This window comes from Octopus bimaculoides, chromosome 11 (genome assembly GCF_046866305.1).
Source record: "Octopus bimaculoides isolate indiv1 chromosome 11, ASM4686630v1, whole genome shotgun sequence".
Classification (NCBI taxonomy): domain Eukaryota; kingdom Metazoa; phylum Mollusca; class Cephalopoda; order Octopoda; family Octopodidae; genus Octopus; species Octopus bimaculoides.
The window spans coordinates 41,198,107-41,224,973 of record NC_142938.1 but is presented as its reverse complement, the minus strand read 5'-3'; the positions used below and the strand labels follow the sequence as shown (position 1 = coordinate 41,224,973).

Here is a 26,867-nt window from a genome sequence, read left to right as displayed (position 1 = left end):
TACATATGTATATATATATATATATATGTACATATATGTGTATATGTATATATATGTTTATAGATATGTATATATACATGTATATATATACATATGTATGTATGTATACGTATTATAATTTGAAAGCTCCAAGATAATGCATGATTAATTCAAAACATTGTGAATGAATAAGTATAACACTTTTCAGAGTAATTTGAATGCTGAAGGGTTAAATAAATGGTGTTGACTTGCTTATAAAGTGAACTTGTTTACCATGCAGCTATGGCTGTGCCTGGTAATGATTATTTTAAATGGCTTCTAGGGCCAAACACAATGCACATTATTTTAGTTTCAACATAAGAACTTAGATCAAGTTACTTGCCAACCACATACAATTTTCAGTATCTAAACCTGCATTATAAATTTCTGCTACAGCATGTATTTCTGATTGTAAGGTATGTTTTCTTTTAATTTTATATTAGATTATACAGAGAGAACGCAATTTACGGAAAAAAACTGAGGTGACTAAATTGTTTCAATTTTGTGTTAGCTTGGTTTATGTATGTGTTTATTTTGTCTGTTTTAGCAACATTATTTCTTGCTTTCATTTTATCTTTGCTTTATTTTTTCATTATTCATGCTTCGTAGCTTGCTATAGTATAAAGTTTCATTGTTTACCTTGGAATTTGTGTTAAATTGTTTGCAGTATCCTTCATAGTTGTTTATGTATTCATATTTCCCTGCTTGCTGTAGTATTTCTATTTTTTCTGCTTGATGTAACCTCCATATTTACCTATACATGCTTATTTTTTACCTGTTTGCTATTGCATTTATGCTTGCTGCCACATTCATGCTTACTCGTTTGCTGTAACATTCACGCTTGCCTGTTTGCTGTAGCATTCACGCTTGCCTGCTTGCTGTAGCATTCACGCTTGCCTGTTTGATGCAGCATTCATTCTTGCCCATTTGCTGTAGCATTCATGCTTGCCTGCAACATTCACGCTTGCCCGCAACATTCACGCTTGCCCGCAACATTCACGCTTGCCCGCTTGCTGTAGCATTCACGCTTGCTGTAACATTCACACTTGCCCGTTTGCTGTAGCATTCATGCATGCTCGTTTGCTGTACCATTCATGCATGCCCGTTTGCTGTAGCATTCATGCTTGCCCGTTTGCTGTACCATTCACGCTTGCCCGTTTGCTGTACCATTCATGCATGCCCGTTTGCTGTAGCATTCACGCTTGCCCGTTTGCTGTAGCATTCATGCTTGCCCGTTTGCTGTACCATTCATGCTTGCCCATTTGCTGTACCATTCATGCATGCCCGTTTGCTGTAGCATTCACGCTTGCCCGTTTGCTGTAGCATTCATGCTTGCCCGTTTGCTGTACCATTCATGCTTGCCCATTTGCTGTACCATTCATGCATGCCCGTTTGCTGTAGCATTCACGCTTGCCCGTTTGCTGTAGCATTCATGCTTGCCCGTTTGCTGTACCATTCATGCTTGCCCATTTGCTGTACCATTCATGCATGCCCGTTTGCTGTAGCATTCATGCTTGCCCGTTTACTGTACCATTCATGCTTGCCCGTTTGCTGTAGCATTCACGCTTGCCCGTTTGCTGTAGCATTCATGCTTGCCCGTTTGCTGTACCATTCACACTTGCCCGTTTGCTGTACCATTCACGCTTGCCCGTTTGCTGTACCATTCACGCTTGCCCGTTTGCTGTACCATTCGTGCATGCCCGTTTGCTGTAGCATTCATGCTTGCCCGTTTGCTGTACCATTCATGCTTGCCCGTTTGCTGTACCATTCATGCATGCCCGTTTGCTGTAGCATTCACGCTTGCCCGTTTGCTGTAGCATTCATGCTTGCCCATTTGCTGTACCATTCATGCATGCCCGTTTGCTGTAGCATTCACGCTTGCCCGTTTGCTGTACCATTCATGCATGCCCGTTTGCTGTACTATTCATGCTTGCCCGTTTGCTGTACCATTCATGCATGCCCGTTTGCTGTACCATTCACGCTTGCCCGTTTGCTGTAGCATTCACGCTTGCCCGTTTGCTGTAGCATTCATGCTTGCCCGTTTGCTGTACCATTCACGCTTGCCCGTTTGCTGTACCATTCGTGCATGCCCGTTTGCTGTAGCATTCACGCTTGCCCGTTTGCTGTAGCATTCATGCTTGCCCGTTTGCTGTACCATTCACGCTTGCCCGTTTGCTGTACCATTCACGCTTGCCCGTTTGCTGTAGCATTCACGCTTGCCCGTTTGCTGTACCATTCATGCTTGCCCATTTGCTGTACCATTCATGCATGCCCGTTTGCTGTAGCATTCATGCTTGCCCGTTTGCTGTACCATTCATGCTTGCCCGTTTGCTGTACCATTCATGCATGCCCGTTTGCTGTAGCATTCACGCTTGCCCGTTTGCTGTAGCATTCACGCTTGCCCGTTTGCTGTAGCATTCATGCTTGCCCGTTTGCTGTACCATTCACGCTTGCCCGTTTGCTGTACCATTCGTGCATGCCCGTTTGCTGTACCATTCACGCTTGCCCGTTTGCTGTAGCATTCATGCTTGCCCGTTTGCTGTACCATTCACGCTTGCCCGTTTGCTGTACCATTCGTGCATGCCTGTTTGCTGTACCATTCACGCTTGCCCGTTTGCTGTACCATTCGTGCATGCCCGTTTGCTGTACCATTCACGCTTGCCCGTTTGCTGTACCATTCGTGCTTGCCCGTTTGCTGTACCATTCACGCTTGCCCGTTTGCTGTACCATTCACGCTTGCCCGTTTGCTGTACCATTCGTGCATGCCCGTTTGCTGTACCATTCATGCTTGCCCGTTTGCTGTAGCATTCATGCATGCCCGTTTGCTGTAGCATTCACGCTTGCCCGTTTGCTGTAGCATTCATGCTTGCCCGTTTGCTGTACCATTCACGCTTGCCCGTTTGCTGTACCATTCGTGCATGCCCGTTTGCTGTAGCATTCACGCTTGCCCGTTTGCTGTAGCATTCATGCTTGCCCGTTTGCTGTACCATTCACGCTTGCCCGCTTGCTGTACCATTCGTGCATGCCTGTTTGCTGTACCATTCACGCTTGCCCGTTTGCTGTACCATTCGTGCATGCCCGTTTGCTGTACCATTCACGCTTGCCCGTTTGCTGTACCATTCACGCTTGCCCGTTTGCTGTACCATTCACGCTTGCCCGTTTGCTGTACCATTCGTGCATGCCCGTTTGCTGTACCATTCATGCTTGCCCGTTTGCTGTACCATTCATGCATGCCCGTTTGCTGTAGCATTCACGCTTGCCCGTTTGCTGTAGCATTCATGCTTGCCCGTTTGCTGTACCATTCATGCTTGCCCATTTGCTGTACCATTCATGCATGCCCGTTTGCTGTAGCATTCACGCTTGCCCGTTTGCTGTACCATTCATGCATGCCCGTTTGCTGTACCATTCATGCTTGCCCGTTTGCTGTACCATTCATGCATGCCCGTTTGCTGTAGCATTCACGCTTGCCCGCTTGCTGTAATATTCATGTTCCATTGTTTTCACATGGATTTTAATTTCCAATGTTTTCTACATCAATTATATTCATAACTGTTGTTTATTTGTTTACTGCAGCATTTGTGTTAATCTGTTTTCTCTGTCACTTAATTTTTCCTGCTTGTTGTAGCATTCATTTTTGCATATTTACTGTACCATGTTTTCTAAGGTAGACATGTTTTCTCATTTTAGCATTCTTCACCTCTTGAGTGCTATACCATTCATATCCTCCTGCATGCTAACAAGTGTTCGTATCCCATTAATTGTAGCATTCATGTTGCTGAAGTGACATTAATACTTTGCCTGGTTATTGTTTTCTTAATAATATTTTTGTTATCTGGCAATATGGAATTATGCAAGTGTCAAGCTGCCATTAAGCCAAGGTTGTAATATGGTTTTAATCATTAGTTAGGCTATTTCACCTCATTCCTCCTAAACTAAATGATTGGGAAAATATGAACATCACAATATTCTATTTCGTGTTTAGTGGAAAGAAAATTTTAAATATGAGCAGTTGAGAGACAAAGAAAAAATAAAGAAAACAAATAGAGCAACTGACTATAAATTGTTTAGTTTTATCACTCTACTTTTTGTGTTCTGACCCCATTGAAGTTGACTCTTTTTTTCCATACATCAATGGTAAATAAAATAAATACTATTCATGTACTATTTATAAAGTGGAAAGGTTGTGTGCTCAATTCAAATCTCTTGCCTTGTGCCATCTTAAGACATCATTATTTGTGGAGATCAAATTTTAATTAGAGCTGTTATTTTATTTATGTTGTGGATACTCTTGGAAAATGTACAACTGTCCCAGATTTCTATTTCCAGTTTCAGATCCTTCTTTTTCTTTCTACAATTGTTGTTGTTCAAAACAAATTTAATCTAGTTAGGCTAGTTTGTAACCAATGCTGTGCAAGGCTAAAGTGGTGAATATATTCTGTTATTCACACAGAAAACCAGCAATTGCTATTGTAGGCAGAAGGATGAAGGGCTACTTTTCCTCTGAAGAGTAGCCAATCAGCCATAAAACACATCAGAGCAATCTCCTTATTTTTCTGTGTACAAAAAGAATAAGGTGTATTCACATTTGTTAACTTACCACAGCATAGGTGTTACAAATTGTAATCTAACTAAATGAAATTTTATTGTATATTTTCTAATATACTGTTGATAAAAATATTTTTGCATAGAATTTTTATTTTCTGATTTAGGCATAAGATTAGCCTGAGTTTTGAAGTGGGGGTATTAGTTGACACCACTGAGCCCAATATTTGACTGGTATCTTATTTTACTTTACCTCGAAAGGGTGGAATTTGAACTTGGAATATAAAGCTCCAAAACTGATGCAGCAAGGCCTTTTGTTTGATATTCTAATGAGTCTGTTAATCCATCACTATTAAATGTTTCTAGCATAGACATAAGGCCTGAAATTTTGAGCAAGATGGGACTAGTTAATATCATGGACCCCCAGAACAAGACCAGCAATTTTAAGTGGAGGGGTCCGTCGCTGTCATCAACCCCAGTACTAGACTGGTACTTATTTCATCAACCCTGAAAGGATTGAAAGGCAAAGTTGATCATGGCAGGATTTGAATTCAGAGTATAAAAGACCCTGAAGAAATACTGCAAAGTATTTTATCCAACGTTCTAGCAATTTTGTAAATCTGCTGTCCTTAAATAATTGTTTTATTGGCTTAGTCAAAACCATGGACCCAATAATGATGATGATGATGATAATGTTTCAAATTTTGACACAAGGCCAGCAATTTTCGTGGGAGGGAGTAGTCAGTTACTTCAACCCCAGTATTTAACCAGTATTTTATTTTATTGACTCTAAAAGGATGAAAGGCAAAACTGGCCTCAATGATATTTGAACTAGGATTGTAAAGAGTCAAGTGAAATACCATTAAGCATTTTGTCCAGTGTGTTAACTGCGTTTCATCCCTCTGAGTTTAATCTGGTTTTTCATTCATTTAAGGATGATTAAAGAAAACTAGAAATGTACAATAGTCAATTCAATTTATTACAACCTTGATTTATCACGTCTCAAGCTGCATTCTTTGTGCCTAAATTAGAAATTATTTGCTTTTTCTTGTTGCTTCTTAGCATTATTGTTTACTGTTACATGTTTATTTTCAATATTATTGTTTATTATTCAGTATCATTTTCTCAGGCGTAAATGCTGTCGTATGTAATGGCAATGTCAAAACCATTAATATTTTGTTTTAGAAGACTTAATATGGTAGTGGGGTCTACTTGTTTCAGTCATTTGACTGTGGCCATACTGGGGCACCACCTTGAAAAGTTTTAGTCAAACAAATTGACTCCAGGACTTATTTTTTAAACTTAGTACTTATTCCATTGGTCTCTTTTACCAAATTGCTAGGTTATGGAGACATAAACACACCAACACTGATTGTCAAGGGTGGTTGGGGACAGACACACATACACACAGAGATAAATATACAGCTGGCTTCTTTCAGTTTATGTCTACCAAATTCACTCACAAGATTTTGGTCAACCCAAGGCTATAATAGAAGACAGTTGCCCAAGGTACCATGCAGTGGGATTGAATCTGGAACCATGGGGTTGAGAAGTAAGCTTCTTACCACAGAGCCATACCTGCACCTGTGGTAAGTTGTCCATTTTAACCTGCTGCCATATCTACATAATTATGAAGCTATTGCCATTACCAAATATATTTATTGAGGAAGAATTGAAAGCACCATGTAAAATTGAATCTAGATGTTTACTTCAAATGGTTTTGAGTCCTGCTTTTATTTAAGCTAAGTAAAATCATGGTCATCCATACATACAGGCATATCCTTTATGGTTGTGCCCCAAATCCTTCTCCCAGCTTGAAAGGTCTTTGTCTTGCATGTGGCAGTGCTGGTGCCATGTAAAATGCACTCATGCCGGTGCTATGTAAATGCACCTGTGCCAGTGGCACATGAAGAGCACCCAGCACAATCTGTAAAATGATTGGCATAATGGGAAGGGCATCCAGCCATTGAATCCATACCAAAGCAGACAATTGGAGCCTGGGCAGCTCTCTGGCTGGTCAGTCCCTGTCAAACCATCCAACCCATGCCAGCATGGAAAATGGACTTTAAATGATGATGATCTGTTCCTTTAAGATGGCTCATGAACCTGGTGCATGCGTTCCTCACTGTGTCCCTGGTAAGATCTTTAAACATCCTTTATCTTGGCCACCAGCTCAGCCTTGGTGTTGCAAGCAGAGCAGTTGGTGTCTTTCTCAACCGCACTCCAGACATAGTAATCCATGAGATTAGAATCAAGGGAATTAGAAGGCTGGAAATTGGGGTTGGTGACGTAGAAATTCTCCAACCACCACTTCTGACTCTTTCTGAAGGTATTGCAAGGAGCCAAATCTTGCTGCTTCAAATATGGCCTTCAAGCAGCATCCCTCTCCAGCCAGGATTTCACCACAGTTTCCAATTTCATGTAGCCATCTGAATTGAGCTTAAGGCCGTGTTCACTGATGTGGGGCAGCTTGACATTACCCTCACTTGAATCACACCGAAAGACCAACACAGTTTGAGGAACTTGCTTTTTGTAATACATGGGACATGGATTATAGACAACCCACCTGTTGTTCTAGGTGTTGTGGGACTTGTCCTAGCAGAAGTATTTTTCATCTGAGAAAACCCAGATCATTCCCAGTTCAATAGGATGCTTCAGCTTGTTCAAGCACTTCTTTGCTTTCATCAAGTGGTTCGCCTTGGCTGTTAGAATTTCTCCCTGATGCTTCCTGTGTAAATGGAAGTGAAGGTCCTTGTTTAGGGCTAGCTTCATGTTGGGGACTCTCTTGCCAAAGCCTGGATTCCCTTGCTCAAATCTTCTATCACCTTGTCCAGCAGCTATTGGATGAATTCTAGCATGTGGATGCAGTCAGAAGATCTGCTATGCATCTTTCTGACTGTAGCTGTCCATGTCATGTCTTACAACCTTTACAGGCGTTCACAGAGCATTGTGGATCATCATGATGTCAGCATTTTGACATACCACATGAATCATCATGACACAAGTAACTCTTTTCTGATATTCAAATGGTTTCCAGTCCTCCATGTCAGCTAACTTTTTAATCTTTATGCTCCCCAATGCTGTTGACTTCACCAATACACCAAACTGTTTCTGAAAAAAAGAGACAAAAAAAAAATCATCAAATTTAGCCCAAAAACCCTGTAAGTGCATGTATGTGTATAAAGTAAAAAAAATAAATATATTTCCAATTGATGTGAGAATTTACAATTTGAATAGCCTAGTGGCTTTGAAAGATACATGCACACACACACACACACACACACACACACACATATATATATAATGTATGTATTAAAAAAGGGGTAATTTATTCCTAGCTGGTTTCAAATAATGTCGCTATCAAAATTTTGGATATTATCAGCTATTCTGGCTTTGAAGGAGAATTGATGGTTTGGAACAATGCTAAGATGAAAATAAAACTCACTTTTCAGCCTAAGATTAGTGAGGTATTGGTACTATAAAATAAAAGGGATCATGATGTTTGTTGTTAAGGGAGTATTTTTCAAAAAGATTAAATTTTTGAACTATGTTTTTGGAAGTAAGCTTCATGGCAGTATCTCTCAACATTTGAAAAAATATTTTAGCTACCATATTCCCACCTTCCCACTGTTGCTCTTAACTTTCTTGCCTGCCTCTCTCTCTCTCTCTCACTCATACACGCACACACACACACCTGCTCATATGTGCAGTAACAAGGTTGTTAGGAAACCTAGTGAGCCAGTCAGTAAGGTATCTGGGTAGACTGGATCACAGCATACTCAAAAATTTTATTTTGTGTATTTATTTTAAACATTTTCAAATTTTAGGAAGAAATTGAAAAGAAAAATATCCTGCTCCGGAAGCTGGGCAGTGATTTGAATAGTGAACGACATCTTCGGTCTGAAATAGAATATGATCTTGAAGAGAACAAGAAGACTATATCTTTGAAAGGTAATTTAATATATACCTCTCCTTTCTAGGTGTTTGATGTTGTTTATCCCTAGATTATCCTGGATTAAACAAGCCTATGATCAAAATTAGCAAGATTTTGTGATCACTCCATATTTGTGTATATCCCTGATTTCATACGTGCTCTTGATTGTAGTGTGTGGTTTGAAAGAAATTTGGCTGCTATTTCTAACAAGTTGGTTGATCACTAAGAGGCTTCCTTATTGCTAGAATCTAGATATTTTACATATAAAGGTGTAATTTGACAAGCATTAAATATTCTATATGAACCCTTTCATTGGATATGAATACATTCATCTATACACAAAGTATTCATTACTCTACTTATCAAACTTGAACTTATCAGACATGTGGTTATATAAATAATATATACAAGCATATATATGCACTGTAAAGTGTGATATGTAACCAAAAGTCCAGACTCAGTAGTGCATTCCCTCACTATCCTCCTGTATCCAGTGCAGTTAGATGAGGGGCATCAAACTGCAGGATAGACTTCTATGAGAATATGAATCATGTAACAATATTAATAAAATACAGAATGCATATTTGGTATTTTAAGCTTTATAAAACATACACGTATTTTGCTAAATCAACCATTAGGATTACACAATTATTTGTTAAAAATTACATAATTTTATCAAATTACCTCATCAGTGTTTTTGGCAAAAAATACAAAGTATAATTTTAAGTTGCTCAATATAAAAAAGATAGACAGGTTTGACCACTTGTTCCCATTACCTTTGATTATTGCAGTGGATACTCATACTACAGTAGATATTCTTGCTGTTATTTTTATTATTGTCACTGTTGTTGGTGTTGCTACTGTTATCCTCATCATCTTTCCTTTCTATTTTGTATGTATGCGAACAGTTGTCACTGTATCTGTACTCACCTTTATGGGTATGAAATGGCATAGCCTTGACCTTTCTCTTTTCTATTTACTCCATTCTTCCACCCTGTTACCTCATATTCCGCCAATGCTGTAATAGCTTCACTAATTCAGTCATATACACACATTATAACTTGTAAGTGGGTTTACAACCATAGGACAAGAGTACTCAATGTATGTATCATCATCATCATCGTTTAACGTCCGCTTTCCATGCTAGCATGGGTTGGACGATTTGACTGAGGACTGGTGAACCAGATGGCTACACCAGACTCCAATCTGATTTGGCAGAGTTTCTACAGCTGGATGCCCTTCCTAACGCCAAAATGCTACTGCTTTATTGCTTTACATTTCATGTTAAATAAGCATTAATAAGATGAACAGGATTCAGATGAAGGTGTTTTTCCCTCTTTTAACAGTGTTTTATCAGTTTCCTTTTGAGCTGAAATAAAATATTGAAAGATTATTTAAATAAAGGTTCTGAGGTTTTGACCAGATGCAGGCATATTTACAAATTCCTTCTACCTAATTTTAACCCTTTAGCATTCACATTATTCTGTCAAATGTAATGCTTATTTATTCACATTCCTTTGAAATAATCATGCATGTTATCTCGTAACTTCAAGATTTCGATGATGTGATTGTACATTTCTAGAATGACATTGTACAATAGATATGAGAGGATGGATCTGGCCAATTTGAACATAAAAAAGGTAGAATATTTTAGCCAGATATGGCTAATTTAAATACTAAAGGGTTAAATGAAGACTGCAATTAAGTCAAAAAATTCTATTGTTGATGTCATTGATATCCTAATATTATACCAGACCTTCATGCACACGTTTCCATTTCCATTAAAATCAATTCCATACATTGTCTTTCATTAAATGGACCTCCTACAATTCCCAGTAATTCAATCAAGAGAACTACTTCCTAATAAATTAATATTCCACAGACGCTTGTACCCTTAATATAATTCTCGGTCAGCTGGGTGCCAAATGACAAGGCTGGGCTTTTAAATAACAGGTTCAGTCCATCCTCTGATCTTCTTGCTATTCAATTTCACTCAGCCCAAGGCTGTAGTAGATGCTTGGTCAGGGTACTTCTCAAAAGGATCATCCATGGTTACAAAATGAATTTCTTAACTTTTTCAGCCATCCTGCACCTACTCTTTCCCACATCACCATTATCATCATCATTTAATGTCCATTTTCCATGCTGGTATGGGTTGGACAGTTTGACTGGAGCTGGCCAGATTCCAATTGTTTTGGCTGTGCCACCAGCACAGGTGTGTTTATGCAGCACTAGTGCATTTTATGTGACATCAGCACCTACAAAGAACATGCCTGTATGTATGGATGACCACACTTTTACTTAGCTTGACATGTCTTATCAAGTACAGAAGATTGCCACAATCCCAGTCCGTTGTCATTTCCTCAGTGAGGCCCAGTGTCTGAAGATCCTTTCTCACCACTTCATTCCATGTCTTCCTGGGTTTACTCGTTCCACAGGTACCCTCCACAGTTAGATATTGGCACTTCTTTAAGCAGCTATTCTCATCCATCCACCCACATATCTACATATTCTCTCATTATTTTGTGTTCACTTTTATTTTTCCTATTTCTATTACAAATAATTACAGAGGCATCAAGCTGTTAGATCAGGTTATGAAAGTTACAGAGAGGGTCATAGCCCAACTAATTAGGGAGCGAATCAATTTAGATGAGATGCAGTTTGGGTTCGTGCCAGGTAAAAGCACTACTGATACCTTATTTCTAGTGAGACAGTTGCAGGAGAAATACCTAGCTAAGGATAAACCTCTGTACCTGGCTTTCGTTGACATGGAGAAAGCCTTTGACAGGGTCCCCCGATCCCTTATCTGGTGGTCAATGAGGAAACTTGGGATAGAAGAATGGTTAGTGAGAGCTGTGCGGGCCATGTACAGAGATGCTGCCAGTAAGGTGAGGGTTGGAAATGAGTACAGCAATGAATTCCGGGTAGAGGTAGGGGTCCACCAAGGTTCCGTCCTCAGCCCCCTCTTATTTATCATAGTCCTCCAGGCAATCACAGAGGAGTTCAAGACAGGTTGCCCCTGGGAGCTCCTCTATGCTGATGACCTTGCCCTAATTGCGGAGTCACTATCAGAACTAGAGGAGAAGTTTCAGGTGTGGAAGCAAGGTCTAGAATTGAAGGGCCTTAGAGTCAACCTAGCTAAAACCAAAATCCTAATAAGTAGGAAGGTAGATAAAACACAAACCCCTTCAGGTAGATGGCCCTGCTCAGTATGTAGAAAAGGAGTAGGTAGTAACTCTATAAGATGTACCCGGTGCAAGCTATGGACACATAAGAGGTGCAGCAACATCAAAGGCAGGTTAACTAGCAAGTTAGTTTTTGTTTGTGGCAGATGTTCAGGTGCAATAAAGACTGTAAACAAACAGGAAACAACTTCTATCTCATTCCAGGGTGAAAAACTAGAGGTAGTCGATAGCTTCCGCTATCTGGGCGACCAAGTTAGTAGTGGGGGTGGGTGCGCTGAAAGTGTAGCTGCTAGAATAAGAATAGCCTGGGCAAAGTTTAGAGAGCTCTTACCCCTGCTGGCGACAAAGGGACTCTCACTCAGAGTAAAAGGCAGACTGTATGACGCATGCGTACGAACAACCATGCTACATGGCAGTGAAACATGGGCTGTAACTGCTGAGGACATACGTAAGCTCGCAAGGAATGAAGCCAGTATGCTCCGTTGGATGTGTAATGTCAATGTGAATACCCGTCAGAGTGTAAGTATCTTGAGAGAAAAGCTGAACATTAGAAGCATCAGTTGTGGTGTGCAAGAGAGACGATTGCGCTGGTATGGACATGTGGGGAGAATGGAGGAGGATAGCTGCGTGAAAAAGTGCCACACCCTAACAGTTGAGGGAACCCGTGGAAGAGGTAGGCCCAGGAAGACCTGGGCTGAGGTGGTGAGGCAAGACCTTCGTACATTGGGCCTCACCGAGGCGATGACTACTGACCGAGACCTTTGGAAATGTGCTGTGCGTGAGAAGACCCGGCAAGCCAAGTAAGATCGTTGCCAGTGCCCCTGGACTGGTTCTTGTGCGGGTGGCGCATGAGATGCACCATTTTGAGCGTGGCCGTTGCCAGTACCGCCTGACTGGCTCCCGTAGGATTTTCGAGCGAGATCGTTGCCAGCGCCCCTGGACTGGCTTGTGCGGGTGGCACATAAAAGACACCATTTCGAGCGTGGCCGTTTTCGTGCGGGTGACACGTAAAAGCACCCACTACACTCTCTGAGTGGTTGGCGTTAGGAAGGGCATCCAGCTGTAGAAACTCTGCCAAATCAGACTGGAGCCTGGTGTTGCCATCCGGTTTCACCAGTCCTCAGTCAAATCGTCCAACCCATGCTAGCATGGAAAGCGGACGTTAAACGATGATGATGATGATTTCTTTGTTTTTTTTTTTCTTCTCTATTTTCTGGATTCTTTAGATGACAAGATCCGAGAACTGAACAACCAAATTCGAGATTTGAAGAAGTTGCAAGACCAGATAGATGAATACGACAACATTAAGAATCAATATGACCAATTAGTTGCTGATGCTGATAAGTATGTGTAGTTAGATCATTTGATAGATTGCTGTTTTATTATTATTATTATTGAGTGAAAGAGCAATGCATGCTATCAAAGTGACACTGGGGTACAAATATACAAAGCCCAATATACCTTTCAGGACTACTCATCTGATAAGGGTACACCAGGCACATGCATCACAACCATATGTGTATGAAACGATTACCTTATATTAAGATAAACAGTGCATGACCTTGCAGGTGGCACCCAGTTAGAATTTTCTTCAGATCAAGTAGTCCATCCTGCTTAAAAGGTCCCTAAATAAAGTTTGTGTAAGAATGATGAATAAAACACCCTTGTTTCCAGAGGTGAATTATTCAAACCCCAAAGAATTCCTCTCAGCACATGGCTATGATGCTTCCCCACTGCTTATGATAGGAAATGCACATATTGTCAGCCACTAAGGGACATGCTCAACTGGTTGTGGTCAAACAACTGACAAGCAAATCTGTGGTATTGAACAGAATATTTTCTGTAGTCCATTATTATTAAGGTGGCAAGCTGGCAGAATCATTACAACACCAAAATGCTTAGTGGGATTTCATCTGTCTTTATTTTCTGAGTTCAAATGCCACTGAGGTTGACTTTGCCTTTCACTTTTTTTTTTTTGAGGGGTGGGGAATAAAGTAAATACCAGTTGAACACTGGGGTCGATGTAATTGATCTAACCCCAAAATTTGAAACCATTATTGTTAATGTTATCTATAACTACATCTAGCACACTATCTGGTATCTTATTGGATTCTTTACACATCAGTTGTCTGTTATAAAGTTTCAAGTATTCAATTTTGTTTTTATCTACTAGAATTCAGAGTTCATCATCATCATTTAATGTCCATTTTCCATCCTGGCATGGGTTGAACAGTTTGACCAGAGCTGGCCAGCCAAGGAACTGTCCAGACTCCAATTGTCTGTTGTGGCATGTTTTCTATGGCTGGATGCCCGTCCAAATGCCAACTACTTTACAGTGTATGCTGGGTGCTTTTTACGTGCCACCAGCACAGGTGCATTTATTCTGTAATTTTTGTGAGATATTGTATTTCAGTTATTTTGATATGTTGTCTTACTGTCAACATTTCCTTCATTGAAAAGCAAGGTAAACTGATACACATAGGATCAAGTATCCTATTTTAAGACACAAAAAAAAATAGTATTTGCATGTGTGTGTGTTCACACACACACAAATCAAATCATGTACACTGTTTTTTTATGTCCACTCTTGCATTTTTGCATGTGTTGTTGCTTATTATTATTATTTATGGAATCTTAGGTGGTAGGCTGGCAGAATTGTTAGTGTGGTGGGCAAAATGCTCAGCAGCATTTTGTCAGTCACTACATTCTGAGTTCATATTCTGTTGAGGTCAACTTATCCTTTCATCCTTTCAGGGCCAATAAATTAAGTCCCAGTGAAACACTGGGATTGATGTAATTAACTAGTTCCCTCCCTACAGAACTTCAGGCCTTGTGCCTTTAGTAGAAAGGATAATTGTTTGTGGAATCTGACGCTGACCATTTTTGAGTTCATTTCTGAATCCTTGATGATCGTACATCCCCCTTGTTAATGTACAGCTCCAGTTGTAAGTATAACATGTAAATGTTTAGTTGGAAGTTTCAGATCTAATTCTGGGCATGTGTCTCTTTTCTCCTCTTTTGATAGTGACCTGTGTATTTCTCCACCATATCTCCACTCTCTCTCCCTCCAACAATGAGACTGCCAAAGGGAGTGGCAGGCAATAATGTCTTCCATTTAGTTACTTCCCTTCAAAATTATTTTCATCTGATCTTTGGATCATTTCTTCGCTTCTGACTATGGTATTACTGAGCATAGAATATCAGACAAGGAAGATAAGAATTAGACATATACAGTACGTATCTAACTTCTCTCAAGTGCTTCTGGTGTTGGTTCAAATGAGGATTTCTCTGTGAGTAATCCTATCTTACTGGGTAACTAAAAGGATCTTCAGGGAACACTAATCTCTAAAGATTGTATGTGCCACTTGTATGGGGTTTCTGTTTTACATCCATGCAGGGAAGTGGAAACAGAGTGTTTGATATACAAGACTTTTGGTATCGAGGTTGATATTGTGAATTAGAAACATTCTATTTTTGTGCTTTTCAAAGGCTACAGAGAAATGAACTTGTAAATAATGCCTCACAAATAAGAAGATACAGACACAACATAGTGCAAGTTGTTGTATATTTGTTTATATTTATTCTATTTTTCTTTCCAGGGTGAAAAGTCAGCATGATGAACTTAAATCATTGAAATTGGAAAATACTTCACTAAAGAATGAAAATGCTGAAGTGTATGAAGAATTGAAGAAACTGAAAGAAGTAGTAAGTAAAAATTAGTGAAAAATATCTAATGGTTAGTTGAGTTGATGTTTTGATTATTAACTATGTTCCACAATGGTTTCTTTTTAGTTAGAACATGATATTGTATTTATAAGGTGGAAAGGTAGGATAAATTGATTACAAGATAATTGGCAATTAATTTTGCTAATTCTTAGCTAAGTGATGTGGAACAAGTAGAGTTCATGCCCAAGGATAAGTTGCATCCTTGAGCAAAGTGAGTAAGACATTAAACATTGTGATACCTGTTGACTTAGCCTACTTATATGTATCAATATTTGTAATTATTTATATAAATGCCCCACTGTTTAGGAAATGGTTGTGCTGTCACTGTGTCACCTCACATCTTTCAGAAATCACAATTGAAGGTGGCTCAGTTAGACCAAGTCAAGAACTTGAAGGAACTACATTTAGAACAGAGGAAAAGTTCTAATCTCCAATTGCACTTGGATCACAAGCAGAAAGTCTTGGATGAAACAATTCAGAGCAAAAATTTCACAGAAGACAATTTAGCAAAACTGAGAGAAATGTACGAAGTATTGAAGAAAGATTATGAAGAAACACTTGCATTTCAGTCAGGTGATTATAAATTTTATTTCTAAATGATCTAAGAGGAGACAGACAGACAGTCAGTCAAAAGAAACTGCCACAAATTCCACCTAAACACATAATTCTGTGAAATGGCTTTATGCAAAATTAAATTTGGTTTGGCAGTGTGGTAAGAAGTTTGCTTCCCAACCACATGATTTTGGGTTCAGTCCCACTGCATGGCAAAAGTGTCTTCTACTATAGCCTCAGGCTGTCCAAAGCTTTGTGAGTGGATTTGATAGGCAGAAACTGAAAAAAGGCAGCGAACTGGCAGAAATGTTAGCACGCCAGGCGAAATGCTTAGCGGTATTTCGTCTGCCGCTACGTTCTGAGTTAAAATTCCGCCGATGTCGACTTTGCCTTTCATCCTTTTGGGATCAATTAAATAAGTACCAGTTATGCACTGAGGTCTATATAATCAACTTGATCCATTTGTCTGTCCTTGTTTGTCCCCTCTGTGTGTAGCCCCTTGTGGGCAGTAAAGAAATAAGAAACTGAAAAAAGCCCATCATGTGTGTGTGTGCATTCACCCACAACTGGTATTAGTGTGTTTACATCCCTGTAGCTTAGTGGTTCTGCCAAAGAGACTGATAGAATAAGTACTAAGCTTGAAAACGAAAAAATAAGTCTTGGGTTCAATTTGTTCAACTAAAACCATTCAAGGTATTGCCCCAGTCTGGGCACAGTCAAATAACTGAAACGAGTAAAAGGTAAAAGGTAAATCCCTGAAAGTAGATTTATATCTACCATTGGGTCAGTGATTGAAAATGTTATAACTCCATAAAGACAGTTTGTTCAATTGGAAAAATACTCATTCATATAATTACCAAATTTGGTATGCAGAAACTGAAAGAATCCTGTTGTGTGTGCGCGCAAAGAAACATAGGAGAATGATTGCAGAACTTTGAAAAAATAACAGTGAAGAATAATCATAATCCAAATCTCTTCATATTTTCATCAAATAATACTGATTGTTTAATAATTACTGCATTATCATAGTAAAACTGTCCAGAACAAGATATCTGCATATAATCAATAAAACAATTTGTTCTTATTTAGAATAAAAATATTTAATCATTTCAAAATTTTAGCCTTTACTTGTTTCAGTCATTAGATTGCAGCCATACTGGGGCACTGCCTTGAAGGATTTTAGTCAAATGACTCGACTCCAGTATCTTTTTCTTTAAAGCCTGGTACTTCATCTGTCAGTCTCTTTTGCCAAACTGTTAAGTTATGGTGATGTAAACACACCAACATCAGTTGTCAAGCAGTGATGAGGGACAGACACACACATATACACACGATGGGCTTCTTTCAGTTTCCTTCTACCAAGTCCTCTCACAAAGCTTTAGTTAGCCTGAGGTTATAGTAGAAGACACTTGCCCAAGGTGTTGCACAGTGAGACTGAACCCAGAACCATGTGGTTGGGAAGCAAGCTTCTTACCACACAATCATGCCTACAACTTGATAGTATCTTGGTGAACAGAAAGCAAGAAGTTTGTGGAGTAATGTAGATGATGTCTGTTAGTTAATAAGCTTCTTTTTTTTTTTCTTTCAGAAAAGCAACCAACTGGAGAAAATATGAGTGTCGTAACAGACCATTTAATGACTGAATTGAAGACAGAACTGGAAGATATCAAGACAACATGGATTGCTCCAGATATTCATGAGCAGTTAAAAATTGATCTCTCAAAACTTACATCTGAACGAGACATCTTAGAAGTAAGATACTTTCTGAATGTGTTTGTTGTTGGAAGAATGTGTACAGTTATATGGCTCCAGGTCTGCCATAATCAGGCAGAGTTATGATCAAAGATTTTCTAGGCATGATGATATCTTGTCTGCTATTGAGATACAATCTTTCTACGATGTTTCAATATGTCCCACCTTTTTTAAGACAGTAGGATCTAATCTGCTATTTTCTGTAAGTTAAGCTACCATTATAGAAAGCTTCCTTGTTGGCTCATATATAGTTGTATTAATCTGTAGCATGAACTTTGTTTAGATAGTGTTAACTTTTTCAAATCAACAGTTGAAAGCAGTAGCTGTTTAGAATGCAAGGATTGATATTCTACGAATCACACTGGTAGAATACTGTAAGTATCTGATAACTTTCCAGCTGCCAGATGCCTAGTTTTCAAGGAGGCTTGACCCAGGTTTGCAACTCCATCAAATATATGAGTGACTATGAAACAAACTTAACAAAAGGCAACTAAACTACATTTAGCATTTAAGAATTTCTGAAGATGCTGCATCATCAGGGATAACATCTCAAGTGTCTCTGCAGATTGATTGTTGGGAGCAAGCACTTGTCTTTGGCACAAGAAACAAAAGAGCTTGTGTATCAAACTAGTCAGATGTAACAAAGTATATTTGGGTTTACGTCCACCTTTAGGTGCAGGTGTGGTTGTATGGTTAAAAAGTTTACTTTGGAACCTCGTGGTTTCAGGTTCAGTCCCACTGCATGATACCTTGATACCTCGGGCAAGTGTCTATTGCTATAACTCACAGTATGTGTGTATTTGTGTTTTCCTGTCTTGGTGTCATACACTAGTTGTAAACCATCATGGCCATAGGGTTTTTGATGTTTGACAGACTAGAGGAAACGTTATGTTACTTGGAAATGGGAGGGTTGGTGATGGAAAGAGCTTCCAGTTGTAGAAAATGTAATCGGGCACTCTGCCAGTTATGACAATGAGTGTTCCAGCTTCTCAGATGAGCAGAACAGCCTGCTTGTGAAATTAATATACAAGCGGCTGAGCATTCCACAGACACGCATACCCTTAACATAGTTCTTGGGGAGATTCAGTGTGACACAGAATGTGACAAGGCTGGCCCTTTGAAATACATGTACTACTCATTTTTGCCAACTGAGTAAACTGGAGTCACATGAAATAATGTGTCTTGCTCAAGGACAAAACATGCCACTAGGAATCGAACTCACAACCTTACGATTGTGAGTCAACTACCTTAACCAATAAGTGACTCAATGAATTTCATTTAACTCACGCAAGCATAGAAAAATAGATGTTAAAATGATAATGAAGATGATGATAACTGACTTTTTTCTTTGATCATTCAAAATATAAATTCAAGTGTATTTTATATGTGAGCGAGTGTGTGTTATAATTTTCATATTATATTTTAGTCCAAATTATTGAAATTACATGAAGAATCTCTAAACCTGAACTCCAACAATGACATACTGAAGAATCAGATTGAAAAACTAAAAATTGAACAGGATAATGATCAGCGCCACATTTTGGATAAACAGCATATGATTGAAAAACTGAAGGAAGATCTTGAATGTTTTTCTACAAAGGAATCTAATTGGCAACAGACTGAAACGAAATACAAATCAGAACTACAACAACAGCAAGCAAAGGTAGCTCAGATACAACAAGAGCTTTCTACTGTAAGCACTGAACTGAAATTAACAAATATGGTAAGTTTAGGGTACTTTAAGAATATTCATTTTATTTCCTTACATTTTTGTGTTGATGAAACAAGAAAACTTTTTCTCAACACCCACTCACCCACTCATATAATCCTCTGCTAGCATGTATTCAGTGGATCAGCAAATGTATTTGTATGACTTGTTGAAGTTATTATTATGAGGATGTATGAAGGCAGTACCATTACCATACTGGGTAAAATACTTAGTGGCATTTTGTCTGTCTTTACGTTCTAGGCTCAAGTGCCACTGGGATCAACTTTGCCTTTCAGGGTTGATAAAATAAAGACCAGTTGAGCACTGGGGTCGATGTAATCAACTTAGCCCCTCCTCCAGTATTGTTGGCCTTGTATCAAAATTGGAAACCATTATTATAAGGATGTATCAAATTGGTGCATTCACAGAATAGCTAGTGTGGAAAAAATTCTTTGAGACATGGCTCTTTACAGTCCATGTTCAAATCCCACTGGGGTCAGCTTTGCCTTTCATCCCTCCAGGCTCAGTAAAACAAGTTACTAGTCATGTTCTAGATCAATAGTATCAACTAAGCCTCTCCTCTCAAAACTGCTAGCCTTGTGACTTAATTAGAAACAATTATAATATGGATGGATAAAATACTTGAAGTGGTTACAATTTTTCAAATGTGTAATCGAACAATTGTGTTTCTTATTTCAGAAAAAAACATTGTTTATATGAGATTTTCAGTTTATTGCTCTGTAATACAGTATCTTAGTCACAGCTATCAATTATTATTTAATGTTAACTTGAAATATTATTGTCTGGTTTGTTGTTATTCTACTCAAGGTGGTTTTTATTTTTGTAGCAAGTTGAATCTGATACGAAGCACAATGAAAACAGGCGCCAGACACTGATTATGTCCATGGATTCTTTGAAATGTGAGAAAAAATCTCTAGAACAGAAATTTCTCTCTGAAAAAGCTTCACTGGAAGAAGAGATAAAAAATCTTTGTACTCAACTGGAATCGGCAAAAGAAGAGTTTTCTGCTAAACAGCAAGAGTTGGTGTCAGATTATGAAAATAGTTTGCTTGAAAAGCAGGAGCTGGAACGTCAACTTGGTGTTGAGCAAAGGCTCCGTGAGAGTGCTGAGAAAATATTGGTCTCTCAACGAGAGGAAGCTGCAAAAGAGCTTGCTGATAATGTTGATATTTTAAAGACTGATATTAAGAAATATGAACAAGAAGTAAATAGCTTACAGAGTACAATTCGTGAGAAGACAAAAGACTTTGATTCTCAGATTGAATCACATAAAACAATAAAATTTGAATTAGAGCGCAAAATCACAAAATTAGAATCCCATATGAGCACAAGCAATCAAGAGAATATCACACTTCAAACAGAATTAAAAGCTGTGGAAGAAACAGTACTAGGACTAAAACAAACTACAGTGAAGCTGAATGATAAACTGAGCAAAAGTGATCATGAGAAGACACTGCTACATGGAAAAATACAAGATGTTCAAAATAAACTTGCTGAAGCTATTAGTGAATCTCAGCATTGGATGAAAAAGAACAGCACAGAAAAGGAGGACTTTGAAGCCAAACTAAACACTTTGGTACAAGAGAACAGTGAGATTTTAGAAACGAGTAAAGTTGTTCAGGAGAAGTTGTCAGAGCAGCTGCGGTCGTCATCAGAAGAGAATTCTCTATTGAATAATAAACTTCAAGAATTAATGGATCAGATTGAGGATATGAAAACTGAAATAAAAGAGAGATTTGATGAAAATGAGTCTCTTCAGGACCAATTAAGCCAACTCCAAAATCTGTATAAAGACTTACAAGAACAAAATGACATTGTAAATAACAACTGTACCAAAACTCAGAGTCAGTTAACTTTAAAAGAGACTGAATGTATCGAATTTGAAAAGAAACTCACCAACATACAGGCAGAAAAACTAAAAATGGAAGAAAAACACTCAAATGAATTGGGAAGTACTCGGCAAGCTTTGTCTCAAGAGATTATCAATTTGAATCAACAAATTGAAAAGAAACACTTTCTGTTGGAGGAATCAAAATCTTCTTTACAGAACTTTTCTGAGAAAATTTTCCATGCCATTAAGCCCAATGTTTTGACAGAAGATCTAGAGTTACCCACTGATCTTAATGATGTGATCAGCTTCTTGCATCAGAAAGTGTATCAATGTGTTGAGGAAACTTCGAATGAGCGTGAATGTTTACAGAATCAGCTTAGTTCTCAGTCAGTAAATCTTGAGGAAATGAAGCAGAACTTTGAAAGTCAGTTAAAAGTTCATGAGGAATCTTATGCAACTTTGAAAAATCAATTTGAAAACATTGTCTGTGAACACAGAAAATTGCAAGATAAACTAGTTAAACAAGAAAAAGCACTTGAAGAGCATACAATTGTCAAACAGTCATTGGAAGAAGCCAAAACTGTCTTAGAAAATCAACTCTTAGATAAAGAAAAATATTTTGAAACAGAGCTTGACTGTATTAGGACAAAACATGAAACTATAAAATCACACTTGGAAGAAAATACATCCATTAAGAAGGATCTAGTAGAACAGATTGAGGAACTTACAAGAGAAAAACAGGACATTTTAGAAAAGTTGGAACAAGAAACTGCAAATTCCAAAGAGGTTGCAACTAGTTTAAAATCTGAACTAGAAACTGTGAAACAAAGTGCCATTGAACAAGAAAGGAAATTTAAAGTTGATTTTGAAGAACTAACCAAACATTATACATTACTGATGGATGAGAAACATATGGAGTCCCTTAAAGAAGTGGAACAAGTCAATGTACAACTTTGTGACAAGGACAAGAGAATCTGTGAATTATCAAATGTCTTAACGGAGAAATCTTCACTTGTTGAGGAATATCTGAATTCAAATAATGAACTAACACAAGTTGTTACCAGCTTGAAAGAGAATGTTTCTGAGAAAGAAACTGAGACTAATTTACTGAAAAAGGAGTTAGAAGAAAAATCAGGCACCATCAGTGAGAAAGATGCTAAACTTGATGAACTTACTTCTCTTGTTGGAGAGATGCAAAAGAAGGTCTCAGAAATCTCTCAGGAACACGTTTCTGAAATTGGAAAATTGCAAGAAAATCTCAAAGTGGAATATGAAGAAAGAATCTCTTCTTTTACAAGTGAATATGAGAATAAAATAACCAGTGATTATGTGTGTAAGTCTTTGGTGGAAATAAAAGAAAAAGAACATTCAAAGGAATTGGAGACTGCTAAAGAAACATTACATCAAGAATACAACCAGAAGAGTTGCTGCCTTGTTGAAGAATATGAAAAGAAATTAAAATCTGTCTCGGAGGACTTTGAGAAAAAATTATCCTCTGATTATGTTGCAGTTGGTGAGATTAATGAACAAAATAAAAAACATATCCAAGAAGTTATACAAATGAAAGAAAAACTTGAAGAATATGAAGGGAAAATAAAATCCCAAGATGAAGAACATAAAGAAGCTTTGCAAAAAGTAATGGTAGAATTTCAGGAAAATATCTCCAAAAATTATATCTCAAAAGAAGTATTTGAAGCTAAGCTAAAAGATGAGACCATAAAGTATACACAACTTGAACAGAAATATGTTGAAGAAGAAGAGAAATTACAGATAGTGTTGAAAGAACATGATGAAAAATTAGCTCAAGTTACTTTAAATTATGAAGAGAAAATAGCTACTGACTTTGTACCTCGACAAACATTTGAATGTGAACAGGAAAAGCATGTTACCACACTTCTAGAACAACAAACTTTGTATCAAGAGAAGCTTGAGTCACTTAATGAAATACACAAGATTTCTAATGATAAAAAAGTGGTTGAATTTGAAGATAATATTGCAACTAATTATGTGCAGAGATCTGATTTTGAAGATGTCCAAGCTAGGTTAAGTCAGAAGGAAAAAGAGTTCTCTAAACAACGAGCTGAATATGATTTAGTTGTTGCTGCTTGTGACAAAGTCAATGAACAGTATGAGTCATCAGTAAAGACATATGAGAAAAAGGTCACAGAAATGTGTAAGAAAATTGAAAGCCGAAACAAGCAAATTGAATGTCTTCAGGAACAAATTGCAGAGATGACAGTAAAAGCTGAACGGGAATACAATGAAATGAAGAGAGAGCAGAGCCAAAATCTGAGTGATAAAGATGAAGAAATGAGGACTTCCAGGCAAGAAATGGTAAATATACAAAGTGCCTATGAAGATGAGATTACCAAGTGTAAATCACTGGAGGAACAGATAAACAGGTTGAAAGGTAACCATAATAATGTGATATCTTCTTAATCCTTTAGCATTCAGATTACTCTATGAAATATAATGCTTATTTATTCATATTGTTTGAATTACTCATGCATCATCCCATCGCTTCAAGATTTTGATGATGTGCTTGTATATTTTTAGAATAGCATTGTTGTGTAGATGAGAAAGGCCAGTTTGAATATAAAGTAGGTAGAATATTTGGGCCTGATGTGGCTGGATTAAATACTAAAGGGTTTAAAAAAATGTTTAGCAAGATAAAAACTAACTTCAGGCAATATTAGTATGGTAATATTAATATTACTTCAGCTAATATTAATATTACCATATTAATATTAATACCTTCTACTCTTTAAGAAAGGACAGAATAATACTAGTTGTTATATTGATACTTCCATTCTAGTATTAGTTGTTTGGGCTATCAAATTTACACTTTCTTTTTTAATTAATTACACTGAATGGAAGGTGTGCATGTACCTCTCACAACTTTTCAGACAAGAATATAGTGACAACTATGGTTTGTGTCTGCTTTGAAATCTTACAGGTTAGTGTTTTTGAAGGAAAACATGGACCTGAACTAAAATTTAATAGTGTGTGCTTCTAAGAGTGGAAGGATAGCATTTAGTGTATTGTATAATGCCTGTTGATGTTGACAAGATGAAGACATGGTAAGAGAAGTGGAAACTTTGAATGTGTTTAGGTGGAGAATATTTTAGTTGTTAAATTCAATCTTCATTATAATAGCAGAAAGGAACCATGTCTCAATAAGTGTGTGATGAAACATACTAAATTTGTTTTTGATTTTTGGTTTTTATTTTCACAAAATGAATATAGTGTAGTGTGTTGAAAAATTGAAGGCTTGTCGGTGTACAATGTTTGAATATGTGGTACCACTGTGTCAGATACATGAATAATATATAGATTTGGGTATGGAATAAGGCAGTGAAATGGCAGAATTGTTAGCATGCCAAGCATAATGCTTAGCAACATTTCATCTATCTTTACATTCTGAGTTGAAATTCTGCCAAGGTCAACATTGCCTTTCATCCTTTTGAGGTTGATAAAATATGTAGTAGATGAGCACTGGGGTAAATGTAATCAAAATTGCTGGCCTTATGCCAAAATTTGAAACCAATATACAAGTTCACATATGGAATTAAAGATGCAATTATTTTCATAGATGGAAAGTGTACTTAAAGCTACAGAATGGTGGACATGAACAAGTTTGTTTCATAGTCATCTGGTTCTTAGGGTTTTATCCCAGCAGCATTGAGCATTATCATCTCAAACCTTGGGAGTAAAATTGAGTTGATGAATATTGTATAGAAGCATGATGGACTGTACCTGTAATTCAAGACTACCGAACATTGTCATAGAGTGTCATATTGAACCTGCTTGATAATTACATTTTTTGTCTGTGGAAAACTCAGCCACTTACACTATACTGCAGAAAGTATTTATATGAAATATAAATGGGGAGTGATTGTGAAACAGATATGCTGAGACAAGATAAATTAGATTCCTTAAATTTGAATAATTACTTTTAACATTTACTCACTAACAATGACTTTCATGTTATGCTTTCTTTATTACAAATATTATCTTTTTTGTAAAGATTCCCACTCTCAAGAATTGGCTTTATCACAAACCAAATGGGAGAAACTTAATGAGACTCAGTGTGCTAACATAAGCAACTATGAGAAAATTGTGACTGAGAAAGAACATCAGGTTGCAGACATTCAACAGCAACTGTTGACTGAAAAGGAAGCCAATGCTGAGCTTGAAAAATATCTTGCTTCAAGCAAAGTAAGTTTATTTGATTCATCTCTCTTTAGAAAAGATTCATTTGTTTGATTTTTCAAAAAAAAAACCCTTTTGATTCATGGTGAAATTGGTGCAGTGGTTGAGAAGATTGAGGTTTGGTTGTATCATGTTAACATGCTAGAAGGGTTGAGTGGAAATTTTAAAAAAGCAGTGTATCAGTTCGTATTATCATCTTCATTATTGCCAATGCTAATGTTGTTATCATTAGGAAAACCATGGAGAAGAGATTAAGAAACTAAATACCATCATAAATGAAGCTAAAGAAGAGTACCACCAGCTGAAAAAGAAGATCAGCAAAACTGAAGTTTTTTTCCACAGCAGGGAACAGAAGTTAATCACAGATCACACCAAGACTTTGTCCAAAGCTGAAGAAATGAATGCTTCTTTGGCCACTCGCTTACATATTTCCCACAAAGAGTCAGAGATATTTAAAAAGAAGCATGAAAATATATCTGCTGAGGTAATTTTTTAATTTTTTACTAAGTTTCAGTCATTGAACTGCAGCCATGAGAGTATATCGCCTTTACCAGCTTCTTAACTAATTATAACTCGCATAACTGTTATAAATCAGATATTCCCCTTACAAAACTAATTTGAAATATCTTTCAATAAGTATGTTATGAAACGTAATAAATTTTAAAAAATTTTTTTTTTTTTTCACAAAATATGTTTGGTAAATAGGTCTTATGCAATGTTGTATATACCAGAAAATATGCTAAGTATTGGATACCAACAAAATATTCATCTGTTGTTCAGTGCTGACATTACTCTTTCTACAGCAGTCATTTATACTCTCTGGTAGTAGTCAGAAGTACTGGGTTGTTGAAGGTTAAATGTCTTAGTCATATACTTTACCTGTCAAGTTGGTTTTACAGTATATTTTTGACCCAATAATCTGTAGGCTATAGTAAATATACTGTATGAAAACAAAACACAACACTGTTTTCAATATTTCAACTGTTATTTTTTTCTCCAGGTGGAAAATATCAAAGAAGAACTAAAGACAACCAAACTAGAGAAGCAGGCTGTTGTTGCTAAATTACAAGACTATGAAGTGTTTTATCTACAGAAAGAAGAAGAATTCTCTGACGTAAAACACAAACTTGAAATGGAAGTAACAAAGGTAGTAGCTGAGTGATTAATAAGTTGTACTCCTGTACTAGGTTTTGCATAGTTCATCACTATTGTTGTATTGCTAGATAGGTTTTGTTTATGCTTCGTAAACATTTATGTTACATAACTGGAAACGTTATTTGTCTTCCCCATACACACATTTATATGGGCATGTCTGCTTGAAATTCATGGGTGCGTGTTGTATGCTTGCATGTGTGTGAATATGTTTTTTTGTGTGGTTGTGAGTTC

At 37.5% G+C, this 26,867-nt stretch overlaps 1 protein-coding gene across 5 annotated transcripts in view; it reads left to right on the top strand.

The window, feature by feature from the left end:
• Positions 1 to 26,867, top strand: part of LOC106868475 (uncharacterized) — a 75,350-nt gene that overhangs the window by 23,622 nt on the left and 24,861 nt on the right. For 3 of the 5 annotated variants that reach the window (XM_014913752.3, XM_014913753.3, XM_014913756.3), the window contains exons 9-19: positions 462 to 500; positions 8,388 to 8,511; positions 12,906 to 13,023; positions 15,279 to 15,384; positions 15,753 to 15,978; positions 17,546 to 17,709; positions 19,136 to 19,432; positions 20,265 to 23,679; positions 25,297 to 25,487; positions 25,714 to 25,965; positions 26,482 to 26,628. In XM_014913752.3, the coding sequence (XP_014769238.1) occupies positions 462 to 500; positions 8,388 to 8,511; positions 12,906 to 13,023; positions 15,279 to 15,384; positions 15,753 to 15,978; positions 17,546 to 17,709; positions 19,136 to 19,432; positions 20,265 to 23,679; positions 25,297 to 25,487; positions 25,714 to 25,965; positions 26,482 to 26,628 (5,079 nt within the window). The remainder of the gene's footprint in view (positions 1 to 461; positions 501 to 8,387; positions 8,512 to 12,905; positions 13,024 to 15,278; positions 15,385 to 15,752; positions 15,979 to 17,545; positions 17,710 to 19,135; positions 19,433 to 20,264; positions 23,680 to 25,296; positions 25,488 to 25,713; positions 25,966 to 26,481; positions 26,629 to 26,867) is intronic. The other 2 variants (XM_014913755.3, XM_089359849.1) reach the window with 1 other exon arrangement.